The following is a 16,005-nucleotide window of genomic DNA, read 5'->3' on the forward strand; positions in this document are numbered from 1 at the left end:
CAGTACGTGGATGATTTACTACTGTGTTCAGATTCATTGGAAGCATCCCTGAAGGATACGAAACAGCTCCTGTTTCATCTTTCAGACACAGGACACAAGGTTTCCAAAGACAAATTGCAATTATGCCAAACTAAAGTAAAATATCTAGGACACTGTCTAACACAAGGACTGAGACACCTGACCGCTGATAGAATCCAAGCAATTAGAGACATGACTCTGCCACAAACCCAGCAACAGATCAGAACGTTTTTAGGAATGTGTGGGTATTGCCGCAACTGGATCCCAGGTTTTTCCATTCTAGCATTACCTTTGCAGGAGATGGTCTCATCAAACAAACCTGATCGGATTTCGCATACAGACGAATCCGAGATGGCATTTGAGAAACTCAAACAGTGCCTAACGCAGGCGCCAGCATTAGGTATGCCAGACTATGGGAAACCCTTTGAGCTGTACGGAACAGAAAGTGCTGGTTGCGCGGCAGGCGTCCTAACCCAAAAGCACGGTGATGCCAGCAGGCCGGTAGCATACTACAGCGCTCAGCTAGATACGGTAGCGCGATCCCTCCCCACATGCTTGCGAAGCGTTGCTGCGATAGCATTGCTAGTAACAAAAAGCGAAGATGTAGTGCTAGGTCACAACCTCACAATTCATACACCACATGCAGTGTCAGCCTTGCTAAATTCTGCCCAAACCAGACACGTCTCATCAGCGCGGTTTACAAGATGGGAATTGGCACTAATGGCCCCCGTAAACATCACCATAAGGAGATGCAGTGCATTAAATCCTGCAACATATCTCCCAGGTGTGCCTACACAGGCACAAAGGGTGGAGGATGAGAGTGGTGGGGAAGGAGGATTTAATACAAAAGATGACATGCATGATTGTATGGAATATTTGACCCAAAATTTCACGGCAAGGCCTGACATCAGTGACAACCCACTGGAAGATGTAGATCTTACTTTCTACACTGACGGTAGTTGTCACAGACAGTCAGACTCGGGAGACTTGTGTACTGGATACGCAGTCGTAGATGACCAAGGCACCATAGAAGCAGAACCGCTAGGCCCACCTCACTCAGCCCAGGTTGCTGAACTGGTCGCCCTAACCAGAGCATGTGAATTGGCTAAGGGCAAGTTAGCCAATATCTACACCGACTCTAGATACGCATTCGGGGTAGTCCATGATTTCGGAGCCCTATGGCGCCTCAGAAATTTCATGACGGCAGCTGGTACACCGGTAGCGCATGCAGCTCACATCAAAAGGCTTCTAACAGCAATACAGGAACCCGACAGAGTGGCTGTTATCAAGTGTAAAGCACACACATATAGCCAGGACCCAATATCACTTGGTAACAGCCGAGCAGACGAAGCTGCTAAGTTAGCAGCTGGTACCCCCAGACAGACAGACACCACACAATTGATGGTATTTAATACCATCAACACACAAAAGTTGTGTGAAATGCAAAATTTGTGTTCCACACAGGAAAAGGCAGTCTGGAAGGCAAAAGGATATGACCAGGAGTCCTCAGGACTCTGGACGGATGGACAAGGTAAACCAGTGGCCCCCAGAGCATACCTTCCATGTTTAGCTGAGGCAGCACACGGGCTGACTCATCTGGGCAAGGAGGGAATGTGTAAGTTGGTAAGAGCATATTGGTGCGCCCCAGGATTTTCATCTCATGCAGGTAAGAGAGCAATGTCATGCCTTACCTGTTTGAGGAAGAATATCGGAAAGGCAATACCAACAGAACCATCTCATATTCCACCTACAGGCGGCCCTTTTCAGGTAATACAGATTGACTTTATACAATTACCCGCTTGTCGAAATTTTAAATATGTACTTGTTTGTATAGATGTATTCTCAAATTGGGTCGAAGCATTTCCTGCGGCCACAAATATCGCTATGTTTACTGCTAAGAAAATTGTGCAGGAATTTGTATGTAGATATGGTATCCCTAGAATAATCGAAAGTGATAGGGGTACCCATTTTACAGGTGATGTCTTTCAAGGAATGTGTAAGTTAATGGGAATTGATAGTAAGCTGCACACTCCATACCGCCCACAGGCGAGTGCGAAGGTGGAAAGAGTGAACAGCACTATTAAAAATAAACTGAGCAAAGTTATGGCAGAGACAGGATTGACATGGCCAGAAGCTTTACCCATTGTACTATACAGCATCAGAACCACTCCCAGGTCCCCTCTTAATCTGTCTCCCTTTGAGATCTTATTTGGTCGACAACCACATGTTATGATTAACCCTTCAGGATGATTTGAAGTGTAACAATGAAGTGACTGTAAAGTACCTGGTTAACATGAGTAGACAGCTAAGGAATCAAAATGATAATTTGAAGTTAGTGATTCCTGATTTACCAGATAGTAATTGTCATGACATTGAACCAGGGGATTATGTAATGATACGGAATTTTCTACGCTCAGGTTGCCTTATTGACAGATGGGAAGGACCATACCAAGTCTTATTGACTAGCACTACAGCATTGAAGGTTGCCGAGAGAGAGACTTGGGTTCATTCGTCCCACTGTAAGAAGGTTGCTGATCCAGAGAGGTCCCGTGATAAGGAACAGACGGTAGAGGAAGTTGTATCACTGGAGTGTCTGTTTCAGGAGGACTGAGGCGGCACCTGAGCATTGAAAATCATAAGACCAAAAGCAGTTGTCGATTCCCTGTTCCCTTTTATTGTTTTTCTCCAAACTTGCCATCCCATCTCCCTCAAATTATTTCTTTCCCCCTTCTCATTCTTCTCCGTTTCCTCCTATAAGATGGACTTGCCCCAAGAGACTGTGATCCGGATTTTCCTGTTGACCATGATGTTGACCAGAGCAGTCTGTTCCGGCGAGAGTACCATGGAGGTCGAGAGAGGTTCTGGAATGGGTTCTGATGACAAAGATGGAGGCGTAGTTTTCCAAGAACAACTTAATCAACAAGTAAAGGCGAGTATCAGAAAACGATCCGATAGCATTGACAATAGAAGGAATTGTGAAGGATTGTTAGCTGAAGAAAACTGTATCTGTAAGCTCTGTGACAATGTAGTTGAGGATGGGTGCATCAAGAAATGCCAATCCAGTTTTAATATCCACATGGACCGGCATCCATTGAGTGACTATCACTCCTTAGTGGGTAATGTGTTAAATCAGACAGATTGTTGGGTATGCTCTCAAGTACCTCAAGGTCATAGCAAATCAGGATTAGTACCATTCCCTTTAACGGTAGGGGAGGTACTTGAGCTAAAGGGTGGGAGACCGGTGGACAGGAGGTTTAATATCTCCAGTCCTCCTAGTTTGAAGCTCCACCAATATCATGTGGATAAGTCCCTAATATGTTTTAACATTTCCAATCCCCGAAAGCCGGGAAATTGGGAAGTGTCATGGAGTAACCAAACCATGACCTTTTCATATAGAGCAGATAGAATGCCTACAGATACAGAGCTTGTACGCCACATAGCCAGTAGAGAAAAATCTTTCCGATATAGGTATACCCTAGGAAGTAGGATTACGAGAGTTGGAGAGGTATCACCAGGATACTGTGCACATATCATACAAACTGATACGTGTACTAGACAGATGGGAGAATTAGGGTTAGGAGATTTCACATGGAAGATGTGTAATATGGTTATGTCCTACTCCGTCCCATATGTTCTCCCCGATGAAGCATATTTCATATGCGGGAGGAAGGCGTATAAGTGGCTTGCCCCAAACTCTGAAGGATTGTGTTATATTGGAAAAGTACTGCCTGAAGTAATGACTGTATCACATGCCAAAATGAAAGATATACACCGTGGTGCCCAAGCTCCTTATACTCACACCCATTACGAGCACGTAGTTAAAAGGCAACTGACAGAAAGGACAGAGCATTCGGCCTCTGACATGATCCATGAATCCACCGGGATTCAGGTTCTACTTGCGCTAGATTTCACTCGCACCGCTAGAGGAGTGCTGAACTATAGGTATATCTCTGCGCTTGCAAATTTATTAGACAATATCACAGAAATGTATGATGACACGTTTAGGTATACTGGAAGAGAGCTTCAAGCTTATAAAACAGAACTGGTTCAGCATAGAATGGTTCTTAATTATCTCGCAGCAGTGACAGGTGGATATTGTGTCACACTGGCAACGCAGTACGGCGTGAAATGCTGCACATATATTACGAATAGTACCGAGGATCCGGTCGAGGTCATAGACCAAAAGATGGACGATATTCTCCAATTAAAGTGGGAATTTCGCAGGAGACACAATCTCACTCTTGCTGCTGTAGGTAATGAGCTGACTGGTTGGGTGTCATGGTTGAACCCGCGAAATTGGTTCTCTGGTTTAGGAGAATGGGCTCAAGGAGTCATAATGGATGTAGGGAAGTTTCTCCTATGTATCTTGGGTGTTGTCATATCGATTGGCTTGATATTTAGATGCGGTCAGTTTTTAATGAAGTGCAAACGTAGTACCAGGGTAATGAGTCTAAGGAGGGAGGAAATTGTAATTCCAATGGATTTGATTTATGACCCAACGGTAGAGACAATGATGTGATGAAAATGCGATTATACGGTCCGTTTCTTTCACCTGTTTCTCCGTTTTCTCCAAGGTAAAAAGACCCACTTGGACGAGGAATTTGATGATCCTGTACACAGACAACAGATGGATTAAAGAAGAAGTTTTGACAACCTTATACACAGATAATTGATGAACTATGCCATAGACCCCCAGTTTCCCTAGAAATTTTAAATTTACGCTAGCCCAACACTTTTGTAAGTCTATGGACATTGACAAAGCTTTTTGCCCACACTTTTTGGCAAAAGCCCAAAGAAGACTGCATTCAACAGACACCAGACAAGACTTCAACCGACAAATGTTCATTAACCTGACATAGAATACCACTGCATTTACCATAATTGTTCTTTATCTTCATTTCTACAACCTTCAGGTAATGACACACATAGTCGATAGGGAATACAGGCACAGATATCAGCAATCACATATCCCCCCATTCATGTATCATCAACTAAAATGTGCTCCCCCATTTTGTTACAACTAAAATCCGAAAAGAGCTCGGTAAAGTTTGACAGCCCATCCACAGACCCTTAATACAGGATAAGAAGGAATTCAAATGTATACTTCGCAATACCTCGAAGCTTGATTTACAACACGTACGGCACGATGATACATGACCCCCCAAACATGGATTCATACACACATGCTTCTGCTATCTCACTAGGTCATACCCTTCTCACACCTTCTCCTCTCCTCCCCTACCCAACCATGGAAATGTATTTACACATGACATATATTTTTCTCTTTTTGAAATGTTTTAGAAAGTGGCAGTTATTGTTGACTGCCAAAGGGTGGACTGTCAAAGTCAGAAAAATATCATGATGCACACTGCCATATTTGCACCTCATACAGGTCCGCGCTGCGCATGCGTGCGCTCTCCCGTGCGTACGCATACCCGCTGTTACGTGCACCCGCAGGCGCACGGTATGCGCATTTACGGAAGAGTTTATGTGTGCCTAGTGTGCGACTCAATCGTTACATATTTTAATCATATAATGTATTTCGTAGATTATGGTCCCTTTGATAGAATCTGAAAGTTTAGTTAATGTAGCATGTTCATAAACAAAGAGATCCCTCTTTGTTTGATACGAAGGGTCAGACAAGGGTTATACAGTGGTGTTTAGTATCCATCGGAAGAGTATTTAATTAGCAATATACCGGTGTTGGTTTGAAGCGGATTAATCGCTCGTGCGAATAGTTATGGACATAAGAAGTTTATGGACTTTTACTATTCTTTGCACTTTATTATCCATGCGGCGGGAAACCTAGTTTCCCACCCACCTGAGCAGTTGGAAATAGTCACAGCCCACCTGTATGAATCAACCTATGACCTTTTGTTATAATGCGAAGACGAATTCCTGTGTCCAATGAACAATGAGATTGTAGGGACCATTGTATTGTATTGTGTGTGGGGCATAAATAGACAAGCCGATCTGATCCAGCTCACTCTCTTCAACGGTTCTCATCACTGATAATCGGGAGCTGGATATTCAGAAAGGCGCATGCGATCGTTCCCTTTGTGCGTAAGTTTTCTCCGCAATCATATTGTCTTTATTGTTATTGTGAGCCATATCTCTCTCTCTCTCTCCTCTCCTCTTTCTCTCTCATTTTCCCTTAAACGTAATTATATTGTATTGTATTTCATGTGTAGTTATCTGGTTAGTTAGTCTATGTTATATTGGTAGTGTATGACTTGTATTGTATTATTCTTTTGCAAATAGAACGTTCATAGAAGGTGTTAGAACCTAAGATCGGTATCTGTGTATTTCTTATATTTCTAAGTATTCTCAGAGCGTCGGAGACGCTCGAACAGCTTTTAAGTTAATAAGGTTACACTGTGTTACATCTACACCCTATCACTACACCAAGGTTTACTGCATAATACATTGTTTTATGGTATAGATATAAAGGTTTTACACTGTGAGCGTCAGCGCCGCTTGTGATCTCCTCGTGGTCCCGAGCGTCCGCTACGCTAATAGCGTATCATTACGTTAGTCGGCAGCCAATAGCGTGCCTGCCTGTGATCTCTTGGCCGTGAGCGAACGTGACGCTTGAGCGTCTCGACTACGGCTAAGCGATTGTTACGCAACGTGCGTACCCTTACGGTATTCCATACGTCAATAGCGTACAGTGTTCTTAGACCTCTTAAAGGGTTTTAAGTAAGATAAATATTTAGCTTTAACACTGTACCTGTGCAGATGGTGAGTAGGGGAGACTGTGCGTGCGCTGGCCTGGTGTGTCTGTACCTGTGCAGGTGGTGCAGGTGCCTAGGAGAGCAGGAGAGACTGTGCGTCCCCTGTCCCAGTGTATTTGTACCTGTGCAGGTGCCTAGGTGAGTAGGAGAGACTGTGTGTGCCCTGGACCGTTGTGTCTGTACCTGTGCAGCTGGTGCTGGTGTCTAGGTGAGTAGGAGAGACTGTGCGTTCCCTGGCCCGGTGTGTCTGTACCTGTGCAGGTGCCTAGGTGAGCAGGAGAGACTGTGCGTTCCCTGGCCCGGTGTGTCTGTACCTGTGCAGGTGGTGCAGGTGTCTAGGTGAGCAGGAGAGACTGTGCGTTCCCTGGACCGGTGTGTCTGTACCTGTGCAGGTGGTGCAGGTGCCTAGGTGAGCAGGAGAGACTGTGCGTTCCCTGGACCGGTGTGTCTGTACCTGTGCAGGTGGTGCAGGTGCCTAGGTGAGCAGGAGAGACTGTGTGTGCCCTGGCCCGGTGTGTCTGTACCTGTGCAGGTAATGCAGGTGTCTAGGTGAGCAGGGGAGACTGTGTGTGCCCTGGCCCGGTGTGTCTGTACCTGTGCAGGTAATGCAGGTGCCTAGGTGAGTAGGGGAGACTGTGCGTGCGCTTGCCTGGTGTGTCTGTACCTGTGCAGGTGGTGCAGGTGCCTAGGAGAGCAGGAGAGACTGTGCGTCCCCTGTCCCAGTGTATTTGTACCTGTGCAGGTGCCTAGGTGAGTAGGAGAGACTGTGTGTGCCCTGGACCGTTGTGTCTGTACCTGTGCAGCTGGTGCTGGTGTCTAGGTGAGTAGGAGAGACTGTGCGTTCCCTGGCCCGGTGTGTCTGTACCTGTGCAGGTGCCTAGGTGAGCAGGAGAGACTGTGCGTTCCCTGGCCCGGTGTGTCTGTACCTGTGCAGGTGGTGCAGGTGTCTAGGTGAGCAGGAGAGACTGTGCGTTCCCTGGACCGGTGTGTCTGTACCTGTGCAGGTGGTGCAGGTGCCTAGGTGAGCAGGAGAGACTGTGCGTTCCCTGGACCGGTGTGTCTGTACCTGTGCAGGTGTCTAGGTGAGCAGGAGAGACTGTGCGTTCCCTGGACCGGTGTGTCTGTACCTGTGCAGGTAATGCAGGTGTCTAGGTGAGCAGTGGAGACTGTGTGTGCCCTGACCCGGTGTGTCTGTACCTGTGCAGGTGCCTAGGTGAGCAGGAGAGACTGTATATGTACCCACGTGCCAGTGGCACCCATGCTCTGTGGCTGAATCGCATGAGCATGGTGAGTGCGATTCATGACGGTACAGAAAGCTCTGCTTTCCGCTTCTCCATGGAGTTCAGGTTCGCAGCTTACCATGGAATGATTTTTCCAGGGTGTGCAGGGTGTGTAGTGTGTGCAGTCTGTGCAGTGTGTGCAGTGTGCAGTCTGTGCAATCTGTGCAGTGTGTGTGTAGCTCAGGATTTACTCCTACAGTGCGATAGAATCACGCTGATCATGGCCGGAGCTGACGTCACACACACGCCCTGATAACACTTGGGAACTCCTGCGTTTTTCCTGACACTCCCTGAAAACGGCCAGTTACCACCCCTAAACATCTGATTGCTGTCACTCAGCCTGCGTTCGCCTAGCGATTAAAGAACAAATGCTGGATTTTTTTCGCAGTTTGTCCACGCACCTGCGCATTACGATCCGTATGCATGCGTAGTCATTCGATAATCGTCCACATTGCAATGTCGCACAACAGCGATCAGGTCTGAATTACACCCATAGCTGCCATATTTCTGTCTGTACCCTACAGGAGGGGGCAGCCCGGTCAGCACAGTGGTCAGCAATGCAGAGGGCATTGCTTGGCATAGGGGTGGGGTGGGGGCTGTGGGTAATAGCATGGCTGCGCAATAGCATTATCATGGCCGCGCCCCGCTATACAATGTGAAGATTACTGGCAGTGTACAGTGGGTTTGTGGCTACAATTATGTCATTCTGTGCAAATCTGTTAGGGTCTCCTGCCCTGTGCTGCCACGTCGTCATGGCAACCGGGAGACAAGTGCTAGTGGAGTAACCTGAGCGCAGCTGATACTCCGGTTCGGGTCTTTTGCTGTGCAGTGGTTATAGGCTCGGTGCACGGCAGGGGATCCGGTGCTGGTTTTTGTGCTCACAGTCTGTGAGGTCTGAGTGGGGCGTGGACAGCACCTGCTTTATAAGGCCTCTTTTCAGGGTAAGCAGATGCTGCTGAATCTTTGTTGGTTAGTCAGTTCATGAAAGTTAGCCAGTACTGTGTAGCTTTGTATTTGTTTGTTGCTTACTGCAAATAGGCCTGGGGATTTGGTATTACACTCTGCCAATCCAGACCTAGCAGTAAGACTGGAGTCAGTCGTTTAGCTTGCTGGGGTTCTGTTACTACTCTGTGAACTTAGCAAGTTTGCGGCTGTATTCTAAGACTTGCCTGTCTAATCCTGTCTCACTGTGCTAGGTGTCAGGGGTCAGTTTAGTGGCAGTAAGCTAAAACCTGTGCACTGCAAGTGAGAATTAGGATTGTGGAGATTCTCCTTGTGTCTATCATTCCATCTCTGACCAAGGAGTTTACTGCCACACCCGTTGGTAACCCTTTAGGGTTTTGCTGTTGCCCTTAGCAACAGCATTTCGGGTTCTCTACGTATTAAAACACAACATCTTGCTTTTCCATCTGAGCAGTTCTAATACAAGGGAGATACCCAGTTCCTTAGCCTCTGGGCTTCTCTGTTCACTTTGTGTGTATTTTGTTACCCTATCACCTTCTGTGTACATTATGTCATATCCCCCAGTTTGTCTGTGAGTCCATCTGTTTTGCATAACAGTTCAAACACCAGTACATTCCTGCAGACACTGGAGTGCATAACAGTTCTGACACCAGTACTTTCCTGCAGGCACTGGTGTGCATAACAAAATCACATCATCGGGTGCCCAGTCTGCCCACTTCACCCGGCGGCGGGCTGTGGGTGGCTTTGGGACACTTACACACTCTTGATTTTCGGGAGTCTCCCGGCCATTCCGGGACAGTAGGCTACAATGGTTTGTAATGATCTCTCAGCATTGTTCCCAAGACACATTGGTTCTTTTACTGCAGCAGCTCAACTGACCGCAGTCTCCACTTTCCAGCTCACATCAGATTCCGTTAAGAGACTGGGGGAGATTTATTAAATCTTGGAGATAAAGTGGAAAAGTTGTTCATAACAACAAGCTTTGATTTTTTTCCTGTGTAGCCTGTAAGCTGAAAGCTGATTGGTTGGTATGAGCAGCTACTCCAGAGCTGCTGTCAGTATGTATAATGTCACACTGGGTATTAATTTCATCTGTTTCCTATATGAATATGTCATTGGTTCCTTAGTGCATCAGAGAAGCGTATACGTTTTCCTGTTGTTGGTTCTGTGCAAAATAAACCAATAACCGGTGTCTGCAGATCACCCTGTTACTGACTGGTGATGTACACAGAGGAATCTGATTATCACTCAATTACATCATCAATCAATGAATCTGTTTATGTTATTCACAAACTCCAACGCGTTTCACTCTTTACATATATCTGTCCTTCTGATTGTCTAGCGGTGTGCAACCCCCCATGCCAAAACTATGGAGTCTGTGTGGCCCCTGACACATGTAACTGTCCTGCAGGCTACCCGGGGCCTGGCTGCTCAGGTAAGGGCTGATGTTATCATGGATGCTATATTTGCAGGTTCACACAGATAAGGAAGAGTAAGGGTCATTGTCACAGCCCCGCACCCCAACTTGCGCTCAGATACTCCCGCCTGGCACAGGTGGGCAATCGTGACGTGGGTTTCACTCAAGCTGCCACCGCAAAGAGTATTGGAATAGCGCTCATTGGATTGCCAGACAGATTACACTTTAAAATCCACAGCTATTACACAAGTGAAACATGTTCCTCTCTAGATGCGTGAATTCATAGAGCACAGAGATAAGGCTGATTAGGATTTTTTGAGAAAATATCTCCAGGATTATGTTACAAAGGAAAACCGGTAAAGAAGACATACAGTTATGGAATGCATAGATTGACTTCAAGTAAATAAAAAGGAATAAAAATCAGAACCCTATATTATCTTACTCCGATGGTGATCTGTGTGGGGGAGACCACATGAGGTAGAAGATTGGACCACTCCTGGCATTCAGCTACTTCCTTGTAGGGTGACCACTCAGTAGTGTGGACTTCTGATCCTTATAGTCCCATAACCATCCTCCTTGCAGCAGCGCCCCACCCTTTCCAGGCTGAAATGGATTGCTTCCTTTGTTCTCACAAGACCTGTGTAGATTCAAATTAGCTTATCTCCAGGGACACTAAAACGTTATTTATCTCTCTTGTATTTTTGCTATACAGGAAGTTGGGTATATGGCCCTCCAAGGGACATTGCTTAATAGTTATACCTTTTGGTAGGCTATTGGATCACCCAACCTGGCTAGCATTTTATGGCAGGAAAGACTGAAGCTGACCCGCTCCCCGCCTGCTTGTCCATACCCTAAGCTTGAACAAGGGCCTCCTACTGTGAAAAGCAAACACTATTTCCAAGGAAGCTTTTAACCTTCAGAACACCCTTAGTTATCACCTCACTACTTGGTTCAACAATTAGCTCACACAACGAGGACACAGCTCTGACACCAGCCATTCATACCAAATAGAATATATACACTGTCACCTCATGGTCACGCCCGGGTTATAACTCATAGGACCCTGAGCACAGATTACCCAGCACACAGAATGCAGTCATGACACATCACTTTAAGGAATCGCCGTAACCCATAGCGACTGTCACAGCCATGCATAAAGCAGAGAGGAACTATTTATATCCACGTATAGGGATGTGGAAAGCAGAAGACTTTATGGAAGATGCAGCAAGACTTGGAGAGAGATAAGGTTTGAGTAGTTGCACAAAGCAACCGATCAGCTGATAACTATCATTTCATAGACGTTGCCTGAAAAATGACAGAAGCTTTATGGGGTGATTTGGACAACCTCTCCACTTTATCTCTCTCCAAGGCTTGATACATCTCCCCCTTTATGCATCAAGATGGGCTCTCTTAGTACACAGTACACTGGGAGTTTCTGTGCTGAATGTTGGGTAAAGTGAACTCCCCAGATGCTGGGCTGCCATAGATACAGAATAAACAGTAGATATATAGATACAGCAGATATACATTTGTCTGATAAGATAATTTCTGAAGATAATAGAATAGATTGTTATAGTGTCCGCAGTGGGTACTCCCAGCACGCTAACACGTCATCTCCCTTCTCAGCCATGTGTTCCCCGCCTTGTGCTCACGGAGGGACCTGCATGCGACACAACCTATGTGCCTGCCTCAACGGATGGACGGGACCCGGCTGCCAGACAGGTACTGGGGGCTGCCCCAATATATTATATCCATATACACAGCGCTATTTATTCTGAACGTTGGCATGCATTGTGTAATAGTAACAATGACGGGCGTTACTGTACCTGGTGTAACGTCAGTGTGTATGTAATACAGAATACTGTGTAATAGTAACAATGACGGGTGTTACTGTACCTGGTGTAATGTCAGCGTGTATGTAATACAGAATACTGTGTAATAGTAACAATGACGGGTGTTACTGTACCTGGTGTAACGTCAGCGTGTATGTAATACAGAATACTGTGTAATAGTAACAATGACGGGTGTTACTGTACCTGGTGTAACGTCAAGGTGTATGTAATACAGAATACTGTGTAATAGTAACAATGACGGGTGTTACTGTGCCTGGTGTAACGTCAGCGTGTATGTAATACAGAATACTGTGTAATAGTAACAATGACGGGCGTTACTGTGCCTGGTGTAACGTCAGCGTGAATGTAATACAGAATACTGTGTAATAGTAACAATGACGGGTGTTACTGTACCTGGTGTAATGTCAGCGTGTATGTAATACAGAATACTGTGCAATAGTAACAATGACGGGTGTTACTGTACCTGGTGTAATGTCAGCGTGTATGTAATACAGAATACTGTGTAATAGTAACAATGACGGGCGTTACTGTACCTGGTGTAACGTCAGCGTGTATGTAATACAGAATACTGTGTAATAGTAACAATGACGGGTGTTACTGTACCTGGTGTAACGTCAGCGTGTATGTAATACAGAATACTGTGTAATAGTAACAATGACGGGCGTTACTGTACCTGGTGTAATGTCAGCGTGTATGTAATACAGAATACTGTGTAATAGTAACAATGACGGGTGTTACTGTACCTGGTGTAATGTCAGCATGTATGTAATACAGAATACTGTGTAATAGTAACAATGACGGGTGTTACTGTACCTGGTGTAATGTCAGCGTGTATGTAATACAGAATACTGTGCAATAGTAACAATGACGGGTGTTACTGTACCTGGTGTAACGTCAGCGTGTATGTAATACGGAATACTGTGTAATAGTAACAATGACGGGTGTTACTGTACCTGGTGTAACGTCAGCGTGTATGTAATACAGAATACTGTGTAATAGTAACAATGACGGGTGTTACTGTACCTGGTGGAAAGTCAGCGTGTATGTAATACAGAATACTGTGTAATAGTAACAATGACGGGTGTTACTGTACCTGGTGTAATGTCAGCGTGTATGTAATACAGAATACTGTGTAATAGTAACAATGACGGGTGTTACTGTACCTGGTGTAACGTCAGCGTGTATGTAATACAGAATACTATGTAATAGTAACAATGACGGGTGTTACTGTACCTGGTGTAACGTCAGCGTGTATGTAATACAGAATACTGTGTAATAGTAACAATGACGGGCGTTACTGTACCTGGTGTAACGTCAGCGTGTATGTAATACAGAATACTGTGTAATAGTAACAATGACGGGTGTTACTGTACCTGGTGTAACGTCAGCGTGTATGTAATACAGAATACTGTGCAATAGCAACAATGACGGGTGTTATTGTACCTGGTGTAATGTCAGCGTGTATGTAATACAGAATACTGTGCAATAGTAACAATGACGGGTGTTACTGTACCTGGTGTAACGTCAGCGTGTATGTAATACAGAATACTGTGTAATAGTAACAATGACGGGTGTTACTGTACCTGGTGTAACGTCAGCGTGTATGTAATACAGAATACTGTGTAATAGTAACAATGACGGGTGTTACTGTACCTGGTGTAATGTCAGCGTGTATGTAATACAGAATACTGTGTAATAGTAACAATGACGGGTGTTACTGTACCTGGTGTAACGTCAGCGTGTATGTAATACAGAATACTGTGTAATAGCAACAATGACGGGTGTTACTGTACCTGGTGTAACGTCAGCGTGTATGTAATACAGAATACTGTGTAATAGTAACAATGACGGGTGTTACTGTACCTGGTGTAATGTCAGCGTGTATGTAATACAGAATACTGTGTAATAGTAACAATGACGGGTGTTACTGTACCTGGTGTAACGTCAGCGTGTATGTAATACAGAATACTGTGTAATAGCAACAATGACGGGTGTTACTGTACCTGGTGTAATGTCAGCGTGTATGTAATACAGAATACTGTGTAATAGTAACAATGACGGGTGTTACTGTACCTGGTGTAACGTCAGCGTGTATGTAATACAGAATACTGTGTAATAGTAACAATGACGGGCATTACTGTACCTGGTGTAACGTCAGCGTGTATGTAATACAGAATACTGTGTAATAGTAACAATGACGGGCGTTACTGTACCTGCTGTAATGTCAGCGTGTATGTAATACTGAATACTGTGTAATAGTAACAATGACGGGTGTTACTGTACCTGGTGTAACGTCAGCGTGTATGTAATACAGAATACTGTGTAATAGTTACAATGACGGGCGTTACTGTACCTGGTGTAATGTCAGCGTGTATGTAATACAGAATACTGTGTAATAGTAACAATGACGGGTGTTTCTGTGCCTGGTGTAACGTCAGCGTGAATGTAATACAGAATACTGTGTAATAGTAACAATGACGGGTGTTACTGTACCTGGTGTAATGTCAGCGTGTATGTAATACAGAATACTGTGTAATAGTAACAATGACGGGTGTTACTGTACCTGGTGTAACGTCAGCGTGTATGTAATACAGAATACTGTGTAATAGTAACAATGACGGGTGTTACTGTACCTGGTGTAACGTCAGCGTGTATGTAATACAGAATACTGTGTAATAGTAACAATGACGGGCGTTACTGTGCCTGGTGTAATGTCAGCGTGTATGTAATACAGAATACTGTGTAATAGTAACAATGACGGGCGTTACTGTACCTGGTGTAATGTCAGCGTGTATGTAATACAGAATACTGTGTAATAGTAACAATGACGGGTGTTTCTGTGCCTGGTGTAACGTCAGCGTGAATGTAATACAGAATACTGTGTAATAGTAACAATGACGGGCGTTACTGTACCTGGTGTAATGTCAGCGTGTATGTAATACAGAATACTGTGTAATAGTAACAATGACGGGTGTTACTGTACCTGGTGTAACGTCAGCGTGTATGTAATACAGAATACTGTGTAATAGTAACAATGACGGGTGTTACTGTACCTGGTGTAATGTCAGCGTGTATGTAATACAGAATACTGTGTAATAGTAACAATGACGGGTGTTACTGTACCTGGTGTAACGTCAGCGTGTATGTAATACAGAATACTGTGTAATAGTAACAATGACGGGTGTTACTGTACCTGGTGTAACGTCAGCGTGTATGTAATACAGAATACTGTGTAATAGTAACAATGACGGGTGTTACTGTACCTGGTGTAATGTCAGCGTGTATGTAATACAGAATACTGTGTAATAGTAACAATGACGGGTGTTACTGTACCTGGTGTAATGTCAGCGTGTATGTAATACAGAATACTGTGTAATAGTAACAATGACGGGTGTTACTGTACCTGGTGTAACGTCAGCGTGTATGTAATACAGAATACTGTGTAATAGTAACAATGACGGGTGTTACTGTACCTCGTGTAACGTCAGCGTGTATGTAATACAGAATACTGTGTAATAGTAACAATGACGGGCGTTACTGTGCCTGGTGTAATGTCAGCGTGTATGTAATACAGAATACTGTGTAATAGTAACAATGACGGGCGTTACTGTACCTGGTGTAATGTCAGCGTGTATGTAATACAGAATACTGTGTAATAGTAACAATGACGGGTGTTTCTGTGCCTTGTGTAACGTCAGCGTGAATGTAATACAGAATACTGTGTAATAGTAACAATGACG

General features: G+C 44.8%; 1 protein-coding gene across 1 annotated transcript in view; it reads left to right on the forward strand.

Annotated features, from left to right (window-relative positions):
* The window catches only part of LOC134928721 (neurogenic locus notch homolog protein 1-like), a 163,793-nt gene that overhangs the window by 53,705 nt on the left and 94,083 nt on the right, over positions 1–16,005 (forward strand). Inside the window, exons 10-11 of the mRNA XM_063924736.1 lie at positions 10,338–10,430; positions 12,039–12,134. Of these exons, the coding sequence (XP_063780806.1) occupies positions 10,338–10,430; positions 12,039–12,134 (189 nt within the window). The remainder of the gene's footprint in view (positions 1–10,337; positions 10,431–12,038; positions 12,135–16,005) is intronic.

This window comes from Pseudophryne corroboree, chromosome 5 (assembly GCF_028390025.1).
Source record: "Pseudophryne corroboree isolate aPseCor3 chromosome 5, aPseCor3.hap2, whole genome shotgun sequence".
Classification (NCBI taxonomy): Eukaryota; Metazoa; Chordata; class Amphibia; order Anura; family Myobatrachidae; genus Pseudophryne; species Pseudophryne corroboree.